This window comes from Trachinotus anak, unplaced genomic scaffold, assembly GCF_046630095.1.
Source record: "Trachinotus anak isolate AG129_WGS33_773 ecotype Australia unplaced genomic scaffold, CSIRO_AGI_Tana_v1 ptg000042l, whole genome shotgun sequence".
Classification (NCBI taxonomy): Eukaryota; Metazoa; Chordata; class Actinopteri; order Carangiformes; family Carangidae; genus Trachinotus; species Trachinotus anak.
In genome coordinates this window covers 1,778,651-1,801,170 of record NW_027273893.1, presented here as the reverse complement: position 1 = coordinate 1,801,170, position 22,520 = coordinate 1,778,651, and the positions used below count along the sequence as shown (strand labels likewise).

Below are 22,520 nucleotides of genomic sequence, written 5' to 3'. Positions count from 1 at the left end.
TGATAGGAAACAGAGACAAAGAACTTCTCTTTCACAAAGTGACCAGCTTTTAGTACATCACAGAGACACATACACCCAGACCATAGGTCACATGGTCAAATGATCATCTCCAGAGGATCAATGATTGCACACAAGAGCAAAGAACAAAATTCTCTAACTTTGTAACAATAAGACTTTGAATTGGTGTTTGACTGTTACTGATACGAGAAAAGTGACACCAAAAAGGTGTGAATCCTGGATTCTGTCACTCACTCACTCACTCACTCACTCACTCACTCACTCACACACACTAAGGATTCCTATTCTCCCTCTGTCCCTAATCCCAACTAGGAACCAGCAGTTTACTCTGCACAGACACAGATCTGAATACATTTTTTAAAACAACTATCTAACTATTCTGTAACCAATGTGATGTGTTTGTGTATAAGTCAGTCCCTAAATATATATCCTATAGTGCTGAGATGTAACATAGATTTAAAGATATCTTTCATAGGACCAAACTATCACCATTCTTCACACAAGGTTACAAACACTACAGACATCCACACTGTCTTTATTACACAGTTTTTGTTGAGTTAGGTCTGACAGCTGTTATTAACTAATTTTTGGGTGCGGAATCCAAAACTGATCTCAGTTTTTCTCTATCACGTCAAGTTTTTGAACTATAGGATCCCCGTTTTCTTAAAACATATGAAAAATACTGTACTAAGATGGAATAGTTAGAAGCTTTGAAAACTAAAAAAACAGCATAAAACTTACAACGGTATGCCCATGGTTACAAGGTTAAGAGAAAAGCCAGCACAAATCCTCTTAATTCCTACTATGCTAGCTTTCTGTTTGCAGATATTGATAGTACTGACCAATGTTCCCTCTAAGCTGCGCGCTTGCGCAATCGCGCACTGCTCACATTCTCAGCGCACAAGAAAATCTATACAGCGCATAAAATAAAATTCAACATAAACTGTAAATTAATTAGAGCAATAAAATTTTTTTCTGTAACTTTTTGCAGTGTAACACAGTGAGTGACAGATGTCCAGCCAATGATACGATACGGTTCACTTATGCTACGCAGCCAATCATAGCATTGACATTGCTTACGTAGGTGCCCTTCCCATACGCGCCGCGGCGCCGTGCAAGTTAGCTAGCTAACAACAGTGCATTTCATTTTAAGTGGGCCAAATCACTTATATTAAAAGTAAATGAATGGAAATTGCTGCTGTAATTTGATTTTTTTAATAAGCCATGTAACTTGCTATGATCCCAGGTGTTGATCAGGTGTGATACAGGTGTGTGGCCACAGCGTGCACATCTGATGTTGCTCACAATGGTCCTCAGTGTGCTCAGGGAGCTTGTGTGTATGCCCAGACACATGAAAAATTAGAGGGAACATTGGTACTGACCTATTGGGAACTGCACACACCTCTCACCGCACTGTCTCAATTGTGACTGCACAAACAAGTTGCCATGTAGCTGTTGGCAAGTCTTACTACAGCTAATCAGTGGAATTTTGCTTATCTGGAGGGTAAGCTGTGGAGAAAAAACTTGACGTGCTAGAAAAAAAACTGACTGCAATTTTGGAATCAGCATGCCAATTTTAGTTTTAATCAGCATAAAAATCTAACTCAACAGAAATTTTTTTTCAAATTGTTCCACAGTGTAATCAAAGCACTGCTGTGTAACCCACACTTATTTACTATTAGCTTTAGGAAACATTGATGATGTTGTTTGATGAGTTAACCACTTTTATTATAACTAGAAATTGCATTTCCTGCGGAAAATGCTTTGTGAATGCTGAGAGCTGAATGCTCAAGCAATGCTTAAGAAGCTGAAGCAATTGTTGAAGCAATGCTGAAGTAGAAAGAAAAATAGTTGAAGATTAAATGCAAAAATTATTATTATGAAATGCATGAAATCCAGAAAATTTGAATCAAAGTCTTAGCTGAAGGCAGGATGGCATGAAATAGTTGAAAAAAGTTTAATTGTTGAAGCAAAATCCTGAAAGAGCTAAAGGTCTGAATTTCTCAACAGTTTAAGTGGAAAGAAATATGGTTCAATTTTGAAATTAAAAAAAAAAAAAATTAAAATACAGTACATTTGGAACTGAGAACTATCTGTATGGCTGTGTGTAAGGAGTCTAAATACACTCCAATCTGACCTGAAAACAGTATGAATTTGTTTAAGAAGTCTAACTGCAGGAGAATCTGATCTGAGAACAGTGTGAAGGACTGTGTATGAACAGTGTAAATACAGTACAGTCTGACCTGAGTACAGTCTGAGAACTCAAAACATGTTGTTGAATCAGCAGTAAGACAAATAATTTACTGACAAAGGTGTAAAGACAAGGACAATGCAGGAAACTGAGAAATACAGTCTTTATATTTGAATCAGTGCGCATGTGTGTGAGAGTGAGACACAGAGGTATGATAAATACCTGGTGGCTGAGACTGTGTTTATGTCTGTTTGCCTGTCTGTCTGTATATATATTTGTGTGTGTCTGTCTCTTCTGTATGTGTGTGTGTGTGTGTGTGTGTGTGTGTGTGTGTGTGTGTGTTTTGGCCTGTTAACGATCAATATCCTACACCTGTATTTACCTGGAAGACACTGAGCTTACATAGACATGAGTGAGAATTTGGCTCTGCAAACCTCTCAGATGTCTCTTAATTTCTCAACAACAGTACCTCCTGTCAGAATAAATTGTTTCTAGAGTCAAAAGTGTGGACTTGAGAGCAGGTTTCAAAATGGGGTTTTGTCTGAAAATCCTCTTCTGAATTTGATTTGCGGTTAATGGGGCAGTTGGATGGTACTCTCATCACTCAGAGACTCATAATTCAAATTCTGTAAGTCTCTGGGCTTTGGTAGACACAGCCTATGAAAGAGGACAAGTTTCTCTACCATTTTGTCTAGTAATGGTGTTTGTACAGTGAAAAGTGTGGCCATGAAGACGAGTTGTTCAGATTTTTTTTTTTGTCATTTTTACTCCCTCTCCCAATCCAGCTGTGATGTCACCCACTCTAGCACTGAACATTCCGCACAATACACACCCATTATAAACTCAGAAATTTTCTGAAGAAAGCATAAAAATTAAACTCATAAATCAAAAATGGCTGAAGATATCAAAAAGTTTAATGTAAGTTTAATAGCTGAAAGTTTGCTGAACAGTATAAAGTTTGAATGAAGTAGTTGAAGTTCAAAGAAGCTGAAGTTTTTGAAGAGCTGAAGATTTTTTCCATTCATTTGAATGAAAAATTTAATATTTCTAAAAAATATAAATAATATGAAATCTGTTTGTATTGTTTTCTTCCGGTCATTATTAGTGATATTAGGTTTATATGTTGTGTCCTTTAATGTTTTATGGTCATGGTGGAAGATGGATGTGTAAGTTTTATATATAACCTCCAGACTAAACAATTCAAAGTTCCATAGAAAGTTATTTTCTCTTCTAGTTGAAACCAAAGGAGAACACAGGTAACACCCCTGAAATGTGGGCCAGCCCCCAGGGGATAAAACAGTTGTGATCACTTCACACATCTGTTCTTTGGCCTCTGTGCCATTTTGCCATGGCTTCTGGTTGGCTCCAAGCCAGTTCGTCACTTTTTTGCGCTTACAAAAAAAGCACATGGACAACTCACTCACCACCGTAACAACCTCATGCATTAGCTACTGTTGTTGTAAATATGTAATTTTTTGTATCTATATATTTAGTACATTATTATATTGTTATTATTTATCGTTCTAAATATTTGTTATTGCAGTTTCTGCAGCTTTCCTGTTCTCTGCACTGCCACTGCCTGCTGCTGTAACACTGTGAATTTCCCCACTGTGGGACTAATAAAGGTGATCTTATCTTTATCATTTTTGTCCACGTATTCTGTCTTTCTTCTGCCACGTGTTCCAAGTAACTTTTCTTTGTCTACATGTGCAATAATTTTATAAACCAATGTCAAACCAAAGTGACCAAAGTGGTTTAGACTATTTATTTAGCTTTTAAATTCCATCCATCCATCCATCCATCCATCCATCCATCCATCCATCCATCCATCCATCCATCATCTGTTGTGTTTCTTTGAAGACCAGAGATCAATTAAATGGAGAAGTCACAGCTTCGGATATTAGACTGTTACTTAGATTTATACCTTGATACATTTTTGTCTCTTCAGAGATTGGTGCCCTATTTCAGGCGGATTTCAAATTATAATATATGTCAGTGTCTGTGTCCTATCCTGAGTCTGACAGCCAACAATCTGGGTGTCACACCCGATCCTGCACTTTCCTTGTATCCGCACATTAAAGACATCACCAAGACCAAGTCGCCTTTTTTCACCTATGTAACAGTTCGGTCTTTTCTCTTCATGGCAGATACTTGCTCCCTCACACCTGTCTGATCTCCTTAAACCTCTTAACTCATTCTGTGCTCCATGTTCTCAGGATACCAGAGAATGCATTTCTTGAGGCAGCTGAAGTAGTTCAACCTGCCAAGGACAATGACGGTGAACTTCTACACCTCCATCATTGAGTCCATCCTCACCTCCTCCATCACTATCTGGCACGCTGCTGCCACTGTGAAGGACAAAAGCAGACTGCAGCATATCATCCACTCTGCTGAGAGGGTGATTGGCTGCAATCTACCATTCCTCCAGGACCTGTAAGCCTCCAGGACCTTGAGGCTTGCAGGAAAGATTATAGCTGACCCCTCTCACCCTGGAGTCCCACAAACTCTTTGAGCCACTCCCCTCAGGCAGGAAGCTGCAGTCCTTCAGGACCAAAACCTCTCACCACAAAAACAACTTCTTCCCATCTGCTACCAGCCTTATCATACAGTATATATTTATATATTTTTAGCACTACATTCCCCACATCTTTATTATTATTGTATATATTCCACATCTTTGTTGTAAATATTTTATTTTAATTTTTAACTTTTAATTTTACCTTTAATTTTACTCTATTTATGTCACTGTTTTACACCAAACACCAACACAAATTCCTTGTATTTGAAAACATACTTGGCAATAAAACTGATTCTGATACTGAAACTTTCAAATAATATCAGTGCATTTTAATAGTGTTTAATGATTCATTGTGGTGACCATATATTTATATTTTTCCTGAACTAAGACAGACAGTTTTAGACTGAGTACCTGCCCAGGAAGAAGGCCACATAGAAGAGTGAAGAGAAGAGAGTGAAGAACTGGAAGGTGAACATCTTGACTGTGAAGCTCCTCTCTGTGGCTGCAAATGAGTTTGTCTTCTCTAGACACACACACACACACACACACACACACACACACACACACACACAAATGTAACTGATGAGATATTTGACAAAATATCTTGTAGTAACATATAACAAGATAATCTAACTAGACTTATTTGTATGTTGTATGTTTTGCATTTTCAATGTATTACTATATTTATGGAAGTATTTGTATTTCTTATGTAGTACCACTAACTAGTACTTGCAGTACAACAAATGTAATAAAGCATCCAACTTAATTCTCACCTATGTCACACAGCTTGAGGGAAACCCATCGGTTTACCTACAGATGGTATTGAACACAAAGACATGAAAGGTTTTATAGTTATGACATCATTGGCAGGTCGACCTTTAGAGGAGCAGGTATCTCTTTTTCACATACAATGAATTCAAAGCATGTTGAGACCTCTTCACTCGTTTCATATGTTATGTTTCAGTTTTATGCTAAAATAGTTTAAATTAATATTTTCCTTCATCAGTCAACACTCAGTTTCCCATAATGACAAAGTAAAAAAAGATTTTAGAAATTTTTCCAACTTTTTTAACAAGGAAAACTCAAATATCACATTGACATAAGTATTGAGACACTTTGCTTGGCCCATTAGATTAGTTTTAGCTTTGCAAACCTGGATTTGGGGATTGGGGATTTGTCCTCGCCCCAGTTGTTCCAGACTTCTTCATGTCAGAATGACGAAGACCACTGAGCTCTTGAGCCTTCACTAAGCCTCAACAAAATTCTGTCTCTGAGCTCTTACAGCAGCTCCTTCCTCTTCATGATTTTCTGCTCTGATCTGCATCGTCATCTGTGACACCTGATATAGACAGGTGTGTGTCCAATCAGCTGATTCACCACAGGTGGACTCCAGTCCAGGTCTAGAAACAAGATCCAAAGAAATGGAGGAACCTAAGCTACATTTAGAGTCACAGTAAAGTGTCCGAATCCTTATGTCAATGTGATGTTACAGTTTCTCCTTTGCTTTTTTGTAATTTGAATAGATGTTTACATTTCTCTCTTCCCTTTGTCATTATGAGGTATTGACTGTTGATTAATGAAGGACTTCTTGTGTATATTTATTATATATTATATATAGCATAAAGGTGCAACATAACAAACTGAAGGAAGTGAAGGAGACTTACTGAATGCTCTGTATAACACCTGGTCTTCAGGAGCTTCCTCAGTGGTCTCGTCTCTGATTTTCCTGTCAGTTTAAAAACTCCCTGCATACATTTTCCCAGTAGTGACATATTTTTCCACTTCAGTAGCAGACCAGCGCCACCAAATAGGGACGGTTAACAATACTGACTTAAAAATCAACACATGTAGATGTGAATTAAAATGTCTTGCATTAATGTGCTTCAGGCAGAGGACGGTGAAGAAAACGTACCCGGGTCATGATTTGAATGGTGACGTAGTGCAGCACAGCTCCCAGCATCATAGCCACAATGCTGGCGTGGTCTCTGATAAACGCCCAGTTGCCCTCAGACATTAAGGGTGCGGCCACCACTCGAAACACCACCAGTGCCTGAGTGAGGCCGATGATCAGCATGAGCTGGAACACAAACACACACACTGACAAGCTACTGCTTCATCCTCCTGTTACTGCAGCTGTCCATCATTATCTTTTATTCTCAGTTATGCAAAGCTCCAAACTGTTTGATGCCTTTGATCTGTTATTTACAATATGTAGAAAAAAGTTGAGATTAACTGACAACAATATGATATAACAGCTGTTGTTTCTGGTAAATTAAATTGATCTTTCGGTTGTAATGCACTTTCATTTTGGAAGTAAACAGGTGACTGTGAGTGAACATTGCTGTAATAGTCAGTCATCAGTGATCTGACATTTTCCTTCACCTCTCGCTTACACTGCTCTCTCCGTATACCAGACATGCCAAGTAATACAGGAAGTAAGTTGAATGCTGGTGTGTGTAGTTTTCAGGGGTACTGGGTGGGTGGGTGTGTGTGTGTGTGTGTGTGTGTGTGTGTGTGTGTCTTACCATGAGTGTTACCAAGATGAGGACCAGTGTGCTGCGCAGGTAGGAGTGTCTGAACTGTTTGGGTGTACAGTTTGGATCATTGACTATCTTCAGAATCAGTTCTTCCTGTTAACACACAAACAGACTTCAACTGATACATTCAAGGTAATTTACAACGACTTTTGTATCCCAGAACCAAGTCCTTTAACAGGTACAGGACTTTCATCAGAAAATGACTTTTTTTGAAAAAATTAGTTAGAATATTGGCACTGAATAACAGGCCGAATACAGAGAGTTCCTGAAGAAAACCTGAAGTCCACAGATCTGGGACCGGAGCAACAGTTCATCTTACAGCTCCACAGTGACCTGAAGCAAACAGCTAAAACAACACTGGAGAGTTTTCAGGACAAGTCTCTGACTGTCCCTGAGGGGACCAGTCCAGACTTAGACCCTACAGACCATCTGTGGAGGGACCTGAAGAGGACAGTTCACAGGGACTTCCTGTCCAGTCTGAGTCTGAGAGGATCTGACAGGAAGACTGAGATAAACTGACCAGATCCCGGTTCAAAGCTGTAGAGACTCAAGAAGACTGAAGATGGAACTGCTGCTGAAGGGGGTCCTAAAAAGTCCTGACTTGAGGGTCTCAACACTTTTATGCTATTTCAGTGAGAGATTTCAGTTTTTAATTTTGAATAAATTTGCAAAAAATTTCTTTAAACACATTTTGACTTTTTTGTAATTGATTATTGAAGCAGACTGATGGGCAACAATGAGAATTTTATGCATTTACAATTAAATCTACAACTCAATAACATGAAGGGGTCTGAATACTTTCTGAAGACACTATCTGGAGTAAATGTACACTAGTGTAGGTTTTACCCATCATCACCTGAAAAAAATAAATTAATTAAGTGTAATTTCCACTACGTGTGTCTAAATCTAGTTGAACAGTCAGTTTGCCTTTACACTGCCATCACCAATGTACAGACCTGGGGTTTGTTGATGTTTGTTTCCTATAGGCTCTCATATTACCATATATAAACATTTGTTTTAAAAAAGAATGAACTTGAAACAAACTGAGGCCTGACAGCTGACGAGAAAAAGATCTGAGAAATTCTTATTTTATTTAGGTCTGGGAAAAACATACCTGCATTTACTGTATATTAACTAAGTACTGTGTACACTGCATATATAACCAGGTGTTATGTACACTGTTTTGTAGTGTGTGACAGTTGTCGCAGTCTGTTTCTGTTGTTTAGATTCGTTGTTGTAATAATCCCTTACAGTATCTTGAAAAAGGAACATTAATCTCAATCTGACTTTCACCTGCTTAAAAAAAGGAAATAAACTGAAATCTGTCATTTTGTACACTGATTAGAGGATAGATTCATGTGTTTATATGTGTATAAGGATCCATAACATTTTTGTCAGTTGCACATTTATGCTACCGATCTCCTGTTCTTCCACATCCCAAAGGGAGTCTACTGGATCCAGGTCTGGAGACTGAACTGGACTCACATGTCATGTTGATGAAACCAGTTTGTGTCATGGAGTATTATCCTGCAGGAAGTAGCCATTAGAAAATGGTGAACTGTGGCCATAAATGGTCAGCCACAATACTCAGATAGAGTGGGACATTCATTTACATTTATATTTACATTTAATCATTTGGCAGATGCTTTTGTCCAAAGTGGTGGTGTAAGTGGTGTAAGTATTAGGTACTACATCTATTTAATTAGTGCAAGGAAATTGTATAAGGTAGTACACCAAAAAGTGCATAGTAAGAGCTAGTTAGACATGTTGAGGTTTTAGGCTCTGGCTGAATTTAGTAGCTTGTTCCACCATCAGGGAACCACAGACCAGAACAGTCTGGACTGAGACTTGTGTGCAGAGATGGCAATGTCAGACAACATTTATTAGAGTAGTGGCCAAGAAGGAGCATACAACTGAATTACTGAGTTCAAGTAGATGGGGGCAGACCCAGAAGTCACTCTGAAGACAGCATTAGTGAGTTGAATTTGATGGGTAGGTCGATGAGTAGCAGAGTGAATTGTGCCCTTTTTGGGGTGATTGAAGACCAGGCTGACTGCTGCATCCGGACTATCGCCTGCCGGAGGAACACTGCAGGAGTCGAGGAGAGAGATAACCATGGCCTGGACCAAGAGCTCTGAGTCAGGTAAGATTTTCCTGATGTAAGGAGCAAAGCAGTATGACCGAGAGAAGGATAATTGGTCATCAAACATGATACCCAGGTTTCTTGCAACCTTAGATGGGGTAAGGGATGAAGAGGGGATTTTGATATCAATGTCATGATCCGTGCAGAGACCATGGGGTTGTATGGTGGGAACGACAGGTATAGCTGGCTGTCGTCAACGTAGCAGTGATACGAGAAGCCATGTGAGCAGATAATTGGATCCAAGGAGGTGGTGTACACTGATCCGATTATGACCACTAACAGGTGAAGTGAATAACATTCATTATCTCGTTACAATGGCACCTGGCAGTGGGTGGGATATAGCAAGTGAACATTTTGTCCTTGAAGTTGATGTGTTGGAAGCAGATAAAAATGGGCAAGCGTAAGGATTTGAGCAACTTTGACAAGGACCAAATTGTGATCGCTAGACAACTGGGTCAGAGCATCTCCAAAACTGCAGCTCTTGTGGGATGTTTCTGGCCTGCAGTGTTCAGGACCTGCCAAAAGTGGTCCAAGGAAGGAAAACCGGTGAACTGGCAACAGGCTCACTGATGCACATGGGGAGCAAGGCTGGTCTTTGTTGTCAGATCCAATAGAAAAGTTACTGTACCCCAATCTGCTAAAAAAGTTAATGTTGGTTCTGATAAAAAGGTGTCAGAACACACTGTGCATTGTTTGTTGCATATGGGGCTGCGTAGCCACAGACCGGTCAGGGTGCCCATGCTGACCTGTGTCCACCTCCAAAAGCGCCTACAATGGACACGTGAGCATCAGCACTGGACCACAGAGCAATGGAAGAAAGTGGCCTGGTCTGATGAATCATGTTTTCTTTGACATCATGTGGATGGCCAGGTGCATGTGCGTTGCTTACCTGGGGAAGACACTTGCACTAGGATGCTCTATGGGAAGAAGGCAAGCCAGCGGAAGCAGTGTGATGCTTTGGCAATGTTCTACTGGGAAACCTTGGGTCCTACCATTCATGTGGATGTTACTTTGACACGCACCACCTACCTTAACATTGTAGCTGATCAAATACACCAAGGAAATGGTATTCCCTGATGGCAGTGGTCTCTTTCAGCAGGATAATGCACCCTGACACACTGCAAAAATGGTTCAAGAATGGTTTCAGAAGCACAATGAGTTTGAGGTGTTGACTTGGCCTCGAGCATCTGTGGGATGTGCTGGAGTCAGATCCATGAGGCAGGACATAAAAGATCTGCTACTGATGGCTTGGTGCCAGATACCACACCATACCTTCAGAGGTCTGGTGGAGTCCATGCCTCGTAGGGTCAGGGCTCTTTTTGCGGCAAAAAGGGGACCTACTCAATATTAGGCAGGTGGTCATAATGTTATGGCTGATCTGGTAAAAGCAGAGGGGGAGAAGTGTGTATTTATGTGAACAACAACTTGTGTACAGCTGTAGACATCACTGGGAAGCACTGCTCCCAGACTTGGAATACCTGGTGGTGAAATGCAGGCAACTCTATTTGCCGAGGGAGTTTTCTGCCATCCTCATCACTGCTGTTTACATCCCATGCTAATGCTAAGTTAGTTCTGGTAGAACTGCATAACTCTATTAACAACCATCTTAACGCTCACCCAGAGGGGGCTGTGATTGTGGCAGGAGACTTTAACCATGCAGATCTGAAGGCAGTGCTGCCCAAGCTCCATAAAAATGTAAGCCTTCCAACCAGAGACAAAAAATATCCTGGACCAGGTGTAAACAAACATCTTGGGAGCATATAAAGCTGCACCATCCCCACAACTTGGCTTATCAGACCACATCTCTCTGATAATGACTCTAGCTTATAAACCTGTAGTCTGTAGAACCAGACCAGCTATAAAGACCGTGCAGGTATGGAGTGAGGAGACTGCTACATCACTGCAGGACTGCTTTGGGAGTACAGACTGTGTTTTCTCAGGGAGTTGACTTGGAGGAGTATACCTGTCCTCGACTACATTAACCTCTGCACCGAGGCTGTGCTGACCACCAAAACCATCGGGGTGTTCCCAAACCAGAAATCCTGGTTGGGTAGCACTGTGAATTCTCTGTTCAGGACATGAGACGCTGCCTTCAGGTCAGGCAACATGCTGGCCTAAAGAACTGTCGGGGTGACCTGAAAAAGGGCATTGGAGAGGCCAAGGGCAGGTACAAATGATGCACTGGGGGACACTTTGAGAACAACAACAACTGAAACATGTGGAGAGGAATTAAAACCCTAACTGACTACAAGAGCAACACCACACAGGTCAGTCAGGACAGGGACCTCCCTGACACCCTGACTTGCTTCTTTGCTTGCTTCAATAAACAGCACAGCGGAGTGAGAGCTGAAAGAACTCAGCCCAAGAAGGAGCAGACACTCATCCTCCAGCTCCACCAAGTGAGGTCAACCCTGAACATCACCATAGTGGCTGAACCAGAGAGGGTGTCGGGCAAGGTTGTTCAACGACATCTTCAACCCCTCCCTGCAACAAGCTGCAGTCCCCAGCTGCCTCAAAGCCACCAAAAAATCTGCCGTCACCAGCCTTAATGACTACCGTCCAGTCGCCCTCACCCCAGTGATTATTGAAGTGGGGTTGAGAGGACAATATTATTCCACATTAAAGACACCATCCTTGCAGACCTGGAGAAGGCCACCTATTGAGGGAACAGATCTACAGAGGATGCAATCTCCATATAATACCATAATCCCTGACAGACCACAGAATGTCAGGATATAGAACCTGACATCATCCACCATGATTCTGAACACAGGGCTGTGTGCTCAGCCTGGTCCTGTTTACCCTCTTCACCCAGGACTGTGTCCCCATTCACCCCTCCAAAACCATAACATAGTTTGCTGATGACACCACTGTGGTGGGATTCATTAGTGACAATGACGAGACCTACTACAGGAGGAGGTCCAACATCTGGCTCTAGTTATTGTGGACTTCAGGAGATCCAGAAGGACCACACAGGCCTCATTCTATATCAAGGGGGAGGGGGTGGAAAGGGTGGGCTACATTAAACAACCCCTCCAGCCTGGTGAAGAAAGCCAAGCAGAAGCTTTAAAGAGGCCAGCCTACCCTCAGAACTGCTCATTAACTTTTACAGGAGGCCAATAGAGAGCATGTTCTGCCAGGACTGCACAGTGTGGTATGCAAGCTGCACAGTGGAAAATAGGAGGGATGTGTCCCGGGTGAGACTGCTCAGAGGATTGTGGAAGCTGCACTCCCGACCCCAGACTGTGTTTATGCTGACCGCCTGCAGAGGAAGGCAAGGTCCATAAGTGCAGATAAAACTCTTAATAAAATGTACAATACACTTTTAACTATTCACTGTGAACTTTTAAATGTACTGTCTGCTGCTGCTGACTTTATTTATTACTGCACTTTGTCTTATTACTTATTGTCTGTTACAGTTTTATGCTGTTTATATGCTGTTTATCAAAATTGTGTTGGTGTGTAATTTTAACCTTGAGTGCTGCTGCCTTTTTTGCATGAGACGCCAAACAGAATTTCAAGATGCCCATGTTGGAGCGTATGGATAGCAGCATGCAGTGGTTCACTGTATTGAAGGCCTGCAGCTCTGGCTGCCCTTACAGCTTCTGTCACAGACAACAAGGCCGTTTCAGTTAAGTGGCCACTCTTAAAGCCTGACTGATTTGAATCAGGAAGATTGTTCTGTGATAGGAATTCAGACAAGAGATCAGCAGCTCAGACCAGCCTGTTTCTATTTGAAAGCCCCTATTAGCATATCCAGGTTTCTCAAAACCAGGATAAAATATTTACACACACAACACATATTGGGGATACTCCAAAAACCTGATCATAACCAGGTAACTTTTGTGCATGTAAATTCAGTGATTGCACGCTTCAATGTTCTTGTTTTTGAATATTCATTTACATAATGAATTTTCTTGCTTATGGTTTTAGGTTAAGATAAAACATTTTATTCATTATATGCTTTTTAAAGAAATAACTTTCATGATCACGTTTAAACAGGTTGAGATTTTTGAAACATGTCTATATTGTAAGCTGAGGTGTACTAAATCCCAGGAAACAATACTAGAGGGTGGCTACCCCACTAAAGCCTAATGGGACCCAATGGGACCCAACGGGACCCGATGGAACCAGAGGGGTGATTATAAAAATAAATTTAAAAAATGTAGAAATGATGTACTCGTTTGAGTTTGGTCACATCAGCCTTTTGACGTTAATTCACAAGGTGCCCATACACGTGTAACCAGGCTAAATAAGCAAGCTGTAACTATGGTAACAACTGCATGACAGGGTAACACAAACTCAGTGCTTCAGCTCACACTAACTGCATCTGGCCTGGGTCAAGTTCAGACAAAAAACAGGATGCCTGTTGGGTTCAGATTGGGTCCAGTCTACTACTGTCTCAGACTCGAGTTGGGTTCAGACAGAAATGTGTAGCCTGAGGCATGGTCTAAACACTACAGATAACTGTGCAGTATCTAGACTCAGAAGCAGATTTGAACAAAGATACAGTATATTTATCTGTGAGTAGATCCACACAGCAGTACCTCCTCCTCACACCAGTCATAGACCTTCCACTGAGAAACATGTCTGGCTCTATGTCTCTTCCATAGCTCCAGGAAAAGAGTAGCTGAAAACACACAGACACAACCAGTTAGAATTCACACTGGATTGGATATGACAATAGATCACATTAGACATGACAACAAGTCATATTAAAGTTGACATCACATTAGATTAGACATCATATTAGAGCAGATAAGAGACTCACCCCAGATTGCCATGAACATAGCAAAGGCCACAGTGCCTTCATTGTCAAACAGATGGCTGACCTGTGTGGATAAACACATCATGAATGACACAAGGAGGCAGATCAAAAAACCTCTGACACAAAAACAGAGACAGAGAGCAGGACCAGGTTTTATGTCACTGTCCTAACAAACCTCTTTATCATTGAGATATAGAGGCTTTGTAGCCAGTACAGTAAATATTTGTCGCAGCCTACTTGTGTCAGCTGATCTGAGGTCATTTAAGTGACCATTCCCTAAATAATGAAAATTAGCAAATGTTACTTGGCATTGAAGTCCTGTGCATCTTTGGATGTCTCTACAAGTTGAAGTGATGCTCTGTGGAGTCTGGAGGGTCATGTCCTCTTTGTAGTATTACATTTGCTCATTTGGCAGATGCTTTTATCCAAAGCGGCTTATAAGTGAAGGACAATAGACAAGTTTTAGTGCAGTGGGAAACCTCCATGTAAGTTTTAGGCACTAGATCACTTTAATAAGTGCTGGGAGATTGTACAAGGAAGTGTGTCAAAAAGTGCATAGTAAGAGCTAGTTAGACATGTTAAAGTTTTAGGAAAGGAGGTGCTCTCGGAAGAGATGAGTTTTCAAGAGATTCTTGAATATAGAGAGGTACAGCCCTGTTCTGATAGAACTTGATAGCTGATTCCACCATTGGGAACCACCAGAACAGTCTGGACTGAGATTGCCTTGCGTGCAGGGAAGGCAACATTCCAGACAACATTCCCTGGAGGACTGCAGTGGCCGAGAAGGAGCATAAGGCTGAATGATTGAGTTCAAGTAGATGGGTGCAGACCCATTTCAAAAATCAAAAAACATGACCCTAACTATTAAAAACAGATCAAACTGTGTGTGTCTCTAATGTAAGCTGTCAAGATTAGCATGATACAATAAACTAACTAACTTATTATTTACTTACTCAAAGCAGCAACCTAGCCTACCTCTAGTGCAGTATATCACTAGCTCACTGTATTTTTTTGTGGGGCTACAGGTCACATGACACAAGGTTTTTTAGAACCGACACATCCACTTTAATGGACACATGTATCAGCTCTGTCCTGCTTTTTTGTGGATTCCTCCTTTATTTTTAGGTCTTTTACATCATCAGCTTGTGAGCAGTAAGAGGTAGTGAATAGGGGCCCATAGCCTATTCTGGCTCCATGGGCGCTTAACAGTCAGTGTGGAATCACAAGCTGAAACAGACTTATAAAATAATAAAATAAGGGTTTAGGTGGAACAATAACATTATATTTAGAGGTGCCAGTATTCTTGTCTTAACGAGCTGGACAATGTCCTCTGCAGTTCTGGAGCAACTTTACAACGTTTTATATACGCATATGAATGGATGTGGCTTAAAACATAACATTTTTATCACAAAGACTGGGTTTTACCCACTAAAAAAAAGACAGGATCAAGTTGTATTTGTATTGTGTTTTTGAAGTCTCGTGAATACTCAAATCTCTGTTTCTCTGATTGTTTTTACTCTGTTTCTCACAAGTGGCCCAGACTAAGAATTTACATCCCTGGACATGTAGCTGATAAAGTTATTATTATGTAGAAATGAGGCCTGTACACTATAAATAGCTCAAGTACTGGCTTGATCACACAAAAGTATATACACATACCTGTGTATACTGCAGCTTTTATGACGGTGTGCTTCCACTACAGCTTTTGTCAGTTTCACTTGCGAAATGAGTTGTCGCTTCCAATTTCAGTTGAAAGGAGAATTTCATTATTTCAAACTGACTGATATCAGTAACTATATCAAACAGAGGAGGAGAGCAGGTTTCGAGATAAGAAACTTTGGAAGTTCCAGCATGAAGCCAAGTGGAGACCTTGATCAGCAGCTAAGATTGTTTGTTGTCACGTGATGTGAGACAAATGGCAATAAAATTTTGTTTAGTTCTTTAGTAAAACTAGGTGACATACTACATTATCTTAACCCACCAAACACTGTTTCACCACAATACCTCAACTCAAATATCCAAAGATTGTTGTTATTGGTTACAGGACTGTAGATGAGTAAAGCTGAGATGATTCACCTTAGCGTAGAAGCAGGTGTCTGACAGCTGCCACACTGTACATCTGTTATCACAGCGAGGACACATGATGATGCTGGAGTTACACACTTCCTTACTGAGGACACACACACACACAAAAAGATTCAAAGGTTCATACCCAAAGTCCCAAAGTCACACCATTTCAAATACTCTTTAAAATTCAAGTTATGTTAATGCAAAAGGACATTTTACGACTTCTATGTTGTTGACTCACATGAGCGGGTTGGTGTGGAAAAAGGCCAGTCCATACAGGAACACTACAACACCCAGAGCAGCAGCTGGAACCAACAGCTTGGTGTACCAGCCCAGCCACAGGTAGTAAAGAGCCACCTTCTCTCCAAAGTAACATCTACAGGGCGGAAACCATCAACACACCAGAGACTGTAAAAACTTGGCCTTTTTCATGTTTCATTGTTTTGCCACATTGATTCACAGAGAGACTGACATGTCTGACTAGTCAATGTTTCCCTGACGGTTCTCTGGTCTGAGACCAAGAGTGTACTCTGATCTAACCCCAGATTCACACCAGACAGAAGTCAGGAGCAGGTAAGCTCCACTGAAGTGTTCAGTTCAAAACCACTCTGACTCTCCTGATACTGTCTGGCCGGTCACACTGTCTCTACCAGACTGATGAACATACACAGTCTTCAGGTAGTGATGAGTGATGTCCACCTAAAACAATCCAGAAAACTTCTGCAGTTTGACTGCCCTCAGAAAGACTCAAACAAACATGGTTTTCATTCACACAACTAATTCTGTTGAATTCTGTGAACTTATTAAACAACCGAGTGGTACACAATGAGGTTTCTGTTATCCACATTTTTCTGAGATTAGGGAGGCAGTGAGATCCAGGTTTCTCAGCCCACCTCTGAATTCAGACCAGGTATGAACACTTTGGCCTTTAGACGATATCTGGCACTATCATCAATAAAACTTGAAAGTCCACGAGGAGTGAATATTTTTTTTTACAGTGAAAACATAAACAACTGCACCTTGACGGTTGTATCATCTTTGACTATTTCTGTAGCTGTACTGTGAAACTATATTTCTGCATAGACTTCCCTACACATCTGTCTAAACCAGAGGTTTTCACTCTCTGACACTGTGCTGCATCCCCCACCCCTCCAAAAAAGGAAGTATAATGTTGAAGTGGGTTCACTGACTTGACGTCGTTGACTGGTTGTCCTGTAAACAGAGCCGTCCATCGAGCCCACTTCCTCTTCAACTGTTTCTGCTTCTTTCTCTGAGAATAATGGAAAAAAATCACTTAGACACTTCAGGTGTCTTTGGCCTCAATTATAAGACAATAAACAAGTTTCACATTAATATCAAAACATCATATTTTCCACAGTGTGTTGAAATAATTCCTGTGTTCACTCTCAATGGTAGAGAGAGAAATATTATAAGATATATGCAAGAATCAATTTACATTGATCAACTTCTATCAGCAGCTATTGGATCAAACAGCTTGTGTCACATTTAGAAGGTGACAGATATTATTTTAACAAGTCAGATAATATTAATTATTATGTGTCATATTATAACATTATATTATCATAATATTGTTTCTACCTCATGAGTCTGTGTGTCTGTCATCATGGCAACATGTGGTCGTGGAGACACCTGCTATAGCAGGAAGTACCACAAAGGTGTCTGTCTGTCTGTTGTCTGTCTGTTGCCGGTTTCTGTCTGTCTGTCTGTCTGTCTGTCTGTCTCTGACTGTCTGTCTCTCTGTCTGTCACTTAGCTATACTGTAATAATGTAGTAAGGACCACTGAGTACTCACGTAATAATGTAGTAATAACCACTGAGTACTGTCTTTCTGTCTGTCTATCTGCCTGCCTGTCTCTCTCCCTCTCTGTATGTCTGTCTCTCGCCCTCCGTCTGTCTGCCTGTCTGTCTCTGTTTGTCTGTCTGTCTCTCTCCTCTGTCTGTCTGTCTGCCTGTTGTCTGTCTCTCTTTGTCTGTCAGCCTGTCTCTCTGTCTGTCTGTCTCTCTCTCTCCATGACAGCGTCACTACCTGCAATATAAAGTCATTAAACTTTACAGATGTGTAGTTGAGACCAAAAAAAAGACATGTGTGGTATGACCCATGATTACTGAGCATCACTGTAATAATGTAGTAATGACCACTAAGTACCACTGTATTAATGTAGTAAGGACCACTGTGCACTATTGTAAGAATGTAGTAATAACCACTGAGTACTCATGTAATAATGTAGTAATAGCTACTGAGTACTCATGGGTCACCATACATTTGATCCCACTGAAAGATGGCAGATAATGTATATTAAAGCAGATAATCATTATTAAATAATCAATATTAAAGGGACAGCAGCATTCAGTCAAAGATGGTCTCACCTCATGGAGGCAGAAAGTGGTTTCAAAAACATCTTTCATTAGCAGCTCGTCCAGATTCTCTGTCACAAGAAAACAAAATGTCGGCATGAAAGGCTGCTGTTTCCTGTTACATCTGGCCTATCATGATCAAGTCTGTATGAAATATCACCTCCAGTGTTGATAAAGGTCTGATGAAGGATGAAATGGACGATCCGGATCCTGGAGAAACAATAAAAACTTGTAGCTTTGCTCCCCTGTGGTGCTATGAAACAACTGTGGAAGACATTTTTAAAATCCAATCCCCAACCTTCAAAGACAGATGATATGATTTTTCTGGTGGATCCAGATTTCTCACCTCTGACTGGAGTCATAGGGTTTTAGAGGTACACACCTTTCACAGACAGTTTCCAGTGAAGTGACTGATGGTTGGATCAAACACTGGTCAAAACAGTCTGTATTCATGTTCATTTTTCTATTCTATTCATGTTCTGTATTCATGTTTTATTCACTACAACTCTGGCTGAAACATTGTTGGTCATATTTTCATGGTTGAAGGACAACTAATTCAAAAGAGAGTTGTTGGTATTTGGTGGAAAATGAGTCTTAGGCATCCACACTAATATGTTTTCCTTTTAAAACAGAGTTTTAAAGTCTCTGTTTTAGGGGCTGAAGACTCTGGAGGAGAGTGGACGGAGGAGGAAACAGAGAAGAAGAGATAAGTTTGACACTTTGACATCTCAAAACCATGTCTGTTTCTGGAGCATCGTCAATCTGCTGCAAATCTGATTTATCAGTTTGTGATCAGTTTTATCAACAACAACTTAACACTCAAAGCAAAATCATCATCGTCAGTAACAGAATAATACCTGAAATCCAAATAAACAATTTTAAACAAACACTTAAGCCAGTACAGATGTTTAAATTGGCATCAAAAAATAATGTTTTCTGTGTTTAAAGCAGGAAGGTCGGTACGTCAGTCTGCACTGATCTATGAATGTTGACCACACTGTGTCAGTTCATTAACTCCCTGCAGCAGGACACATGTTGATGAATCTGTGGCCTCTGACTGAAGTTCATTGTCATTACATAGTAATCTGTACAAAAGCCTGACAGATGTGATCAGGGAACTTCAGGTAGATGTTACTTTACTCTGGACAGAGTCAGATGAGGCTGTTGATTTATTCCTTTGAGGGAAATGGAGGATTAAGAGTTAATCCTCAGATGAGCTGCTCTGATCAGATTCATATGGAGGATAATAACATGACACATCTTCCTCCTGAAACAGCACAACAACTGTTTCCTGCAAACCACAGGATGATGATTGTAGCATCAGGCTGCACCATAACAAAAAGTGAAGGGGTCTGAAGACTTTCTGAACACTCTATATATGTGTGTGTTACCTGGTTGCCTGGGTGACGGCTCCCCTCACATCTCCACACCAGTTACAAGAGTCAGAGACCTTGAGGAGATACTGGTAGTCTTCAAACATCTCAGTGGGAGCCCGCAGACCGAAGAACACTTTGTCATCATGATCAATCGGCTAACGCGCGCGCACACACACACACACACACACACACACATTAGTGGGTTATCTTAAGTTCCTACAGTCACTCACTACATCACAGTATCTGTCAGAGACTCACAGTGATGCTGATGTTTTTCTTCTCAAGCTGCTGGATGAAGGCTTGCTGTCTCTGAGCCTTCTGGTTGGTGTCATCATCTACCTTGTGGGCCACGAGTACATAATCAAATGACCTGTGGGCGGGCTGTCACACACAAAACACACATATAATGGACACTGAAGAGACACACAGCCTTGTGATGTCCACCCAATGCTCTCTTATGTTATCACTGAGTCAATGACATGAGCAACTGCTGGGTGTGTTGAAGTGTGATGTTTCACACAGCAGAAACAATCAGCCCCTAGGAGTAACAGCAGAGGGCGGTGTGTGTCCTCACAAGTCAGGAATCAGACAGCAATCCAACACCTCACCTGTGACAGGTAAAACACCTACACACCTGTTTTACCTACATGTTACATCTTGTTAGCTAACAAGCTGGTCACCAGCCCATCCAGTGACTCAGCTGGGTTCTGTCTCCTGAAGCAGGTTCAAATTACTACACCTGTTGAGGTGTTTGTACTGTAGAGGTGGGGCCATGGTAAAACTCATTCAGGCCCATTAAAGGAGACACTTCCTTTACAACATGTAAATGAAAGCAGACATGAACAGTTTCACTGTGAAAGGAGATAAGACTCATGTCTTTATGTCTGACGTCACACAGGTTTCACAAGAGCAGAGATGTTACTGACATAACACAACAACACAACACTAAAACAACTAAAAATAGGAAGACTCACAAATCCCACAGAAATGGGGTTACATTCCTGTGGGTTTTATGAGTCTTCCTACTTTTAACCCTTTCCTTTTCCTCCCGTTGATCTGATTTTTATAATGATACAAATCAAATGGTTTCTGTGTGGGATGTGTTGTACCTGGAAACTGAACCAGAAACCAAACCAAACCAAACCAGAACCCCCAAACCTCAAACCCCTAAAATCCCCCAACCCCCCAAACCCCTGTTCTGGAAGAAACAGCTCCAAAGAAGAAGGAACATGCCTCAAGTTTAGTTCACTTGGTGTGAGACCTTCTCTTTTTTGAGGGTATGTCAGCTGTATTTTTGAGTCTGGTTTCTGGTAATTTTAATTCTTCTTAAAGCTTCTTACCCCAATCTTCCTCCACATTTAATTTATAGGCCCCTAAATCAGTTTGATATCTGAGTTTTCTGAGCTTTTGGCCATTGTCATCCCTACTGTCCATTCCATTTATTTATTGATTAGTGATTTTAATATTCATGTTTTGTGTCCTTCCCAAATCTCTCATTGTTTAGATCATACAGACTCCATATCATATATAACCTCATTCAATCTGTTAAAGGAGCCACACAAGACACTAATGGTCACACTTTGATGTGGTACCTTCATCTGGTTTCTGTCCCAACTTTCTTAAATGTTTGTGACTGACCATAAACATGTTGTCTTTAATAAAATAAATAAATAAATAAAAAAAATTAACAACTGCTCCCCACTCCTGGTCCCTACTTCAGTTCTGGTTTGACCGTTTAGTTGTGTCATACTTTTTATTCATCTTCTCTTACTTCCATTAAATCTCCTCTGGGTCCAGATGCTCTGTTCACTAATAATCCATGTTTATCCATCTGCCACCAAATTATTGGGAAACAAAAACAAGAAAAAAAAAACTCCCCTGGTTGAATGATCACACAAACAGAAAATATGAACACCACTGAAGGTTGTCTGAAAGTCTGAAATCACACATGTTGCGCAACCAAATGTCAGCAGTATAGGACGTATTTTTAAAGTAATTACTTCTGTTGTTAGTTGGGCCTCCACCTCTTTACTGTTGATCATGTGGAGAACATCAGCCTCATCCTTCTTCTCTCTCTACCCCTTGTGTTAATTTACCTGGTTTTAGTGACAAACAGAGGATGGAGACGTCAGTGAGTCTTACCGTTGAGGGAAGTAAAGGCTCAGTGCCATCTTTCTGTCTGTCCCACAGCTCAATGTCTTCCTTCAACACACAGACAAGGTCATTATTACAACCACACATGCTCTACAGTACAAACATATTGTCATGGTTACAGATATCTGTAACACATGTATGAGCAACAATAAGAGAACTGTAATTAAATCCAGATTCAGCTGGTCATGACCTGTTAACTTTATGGTGGCTAATGTAAGCAAAGGTTCACTTACTTTGTCTCTTCTTCACCTGTAGGCCTGCTGCTGTTACAATAGCTTAGCATTTTTAGCTGAATGCTATACAGTAGCTGTTTTTTTAACATAATCTCACAACTGCCATTCGAAAAGCTGCTGATCTACAGTTACACAGATA

At 40.8% G+C, this 22,520-nt stretch overlaps 1 protein-coding gene across 3 annotated transcripts in view; it reads right to left on the bottom strand.

Moving 5' to 3' along the window:
- Positions 1 to 22,520, bottom strand: part of ano9b (anoctamin 9b) — a 30,326-nt gene that overhangs the window by 6,538 nt on the left and 1,268 nt on the right. For 2 of the 3 annotated variants that reach the window (XM_071472951.1, XM_071472950.1), the window contains exons 2-15: positions 22,137 to 22,196; positions 20,253 to 20,375; positions 20,010 to 20,149; positions 18,779 to 18,828; positions 18,631 to 18,689; positions 17,433 to 17,512; positions 16,484 to 16,618; positions 16,252 to 16,345; positions 14,179 to 14,239; positions 13,955 to 14,037; positions 7,253 to 7,357; positions 6,640 to 6,804; positions 5,501 to 5,537; positions 5,139 to 5,250 (exon numbers count right to left, since the gene is read on the bottom strand). In XM_071472951.1, the coding sequence (XP_071329052.1) occupies positions 5,139 to 5,250; positions 5,501 to 5,537; positions 6,640 to 6,804; positions 7,253 to 7,357; positions 13,955 to 14,037; positions 14,179 to 14,239; positions 16,252 to 16,345; positions 16,484 to 16,618; positions 17,433 to 17,512; positions 18,631 to 18,689; positions 18,779 to 18,828; positions 20,010 to 20,149; positions 20,253 to 20,375; positions 22,137 to 22,196 (1,304 nt within the window). The remainder of the gene's footprint in view (positions 1 to 5,138; positions 5,251 to 5,500; positions 5,538 to 6,639; positions 6,805 to 7,252; positions 7,358 to 13,954; positions 14,038 to 14,178; positions 14,240 to 16,251; positions 16,346 to 16,483; positions 16,619 to 17,432; positions 17,513 to 18,630; positions 18,690 to 18,778; positions 18,829 to 20,009; positions 20,150 to 20,252; positions 20,376 to 22,136; positions 22,197 to 22,520) is intronic. The other variant, XM_071472952.1, reaches the window with a different exon arrangement.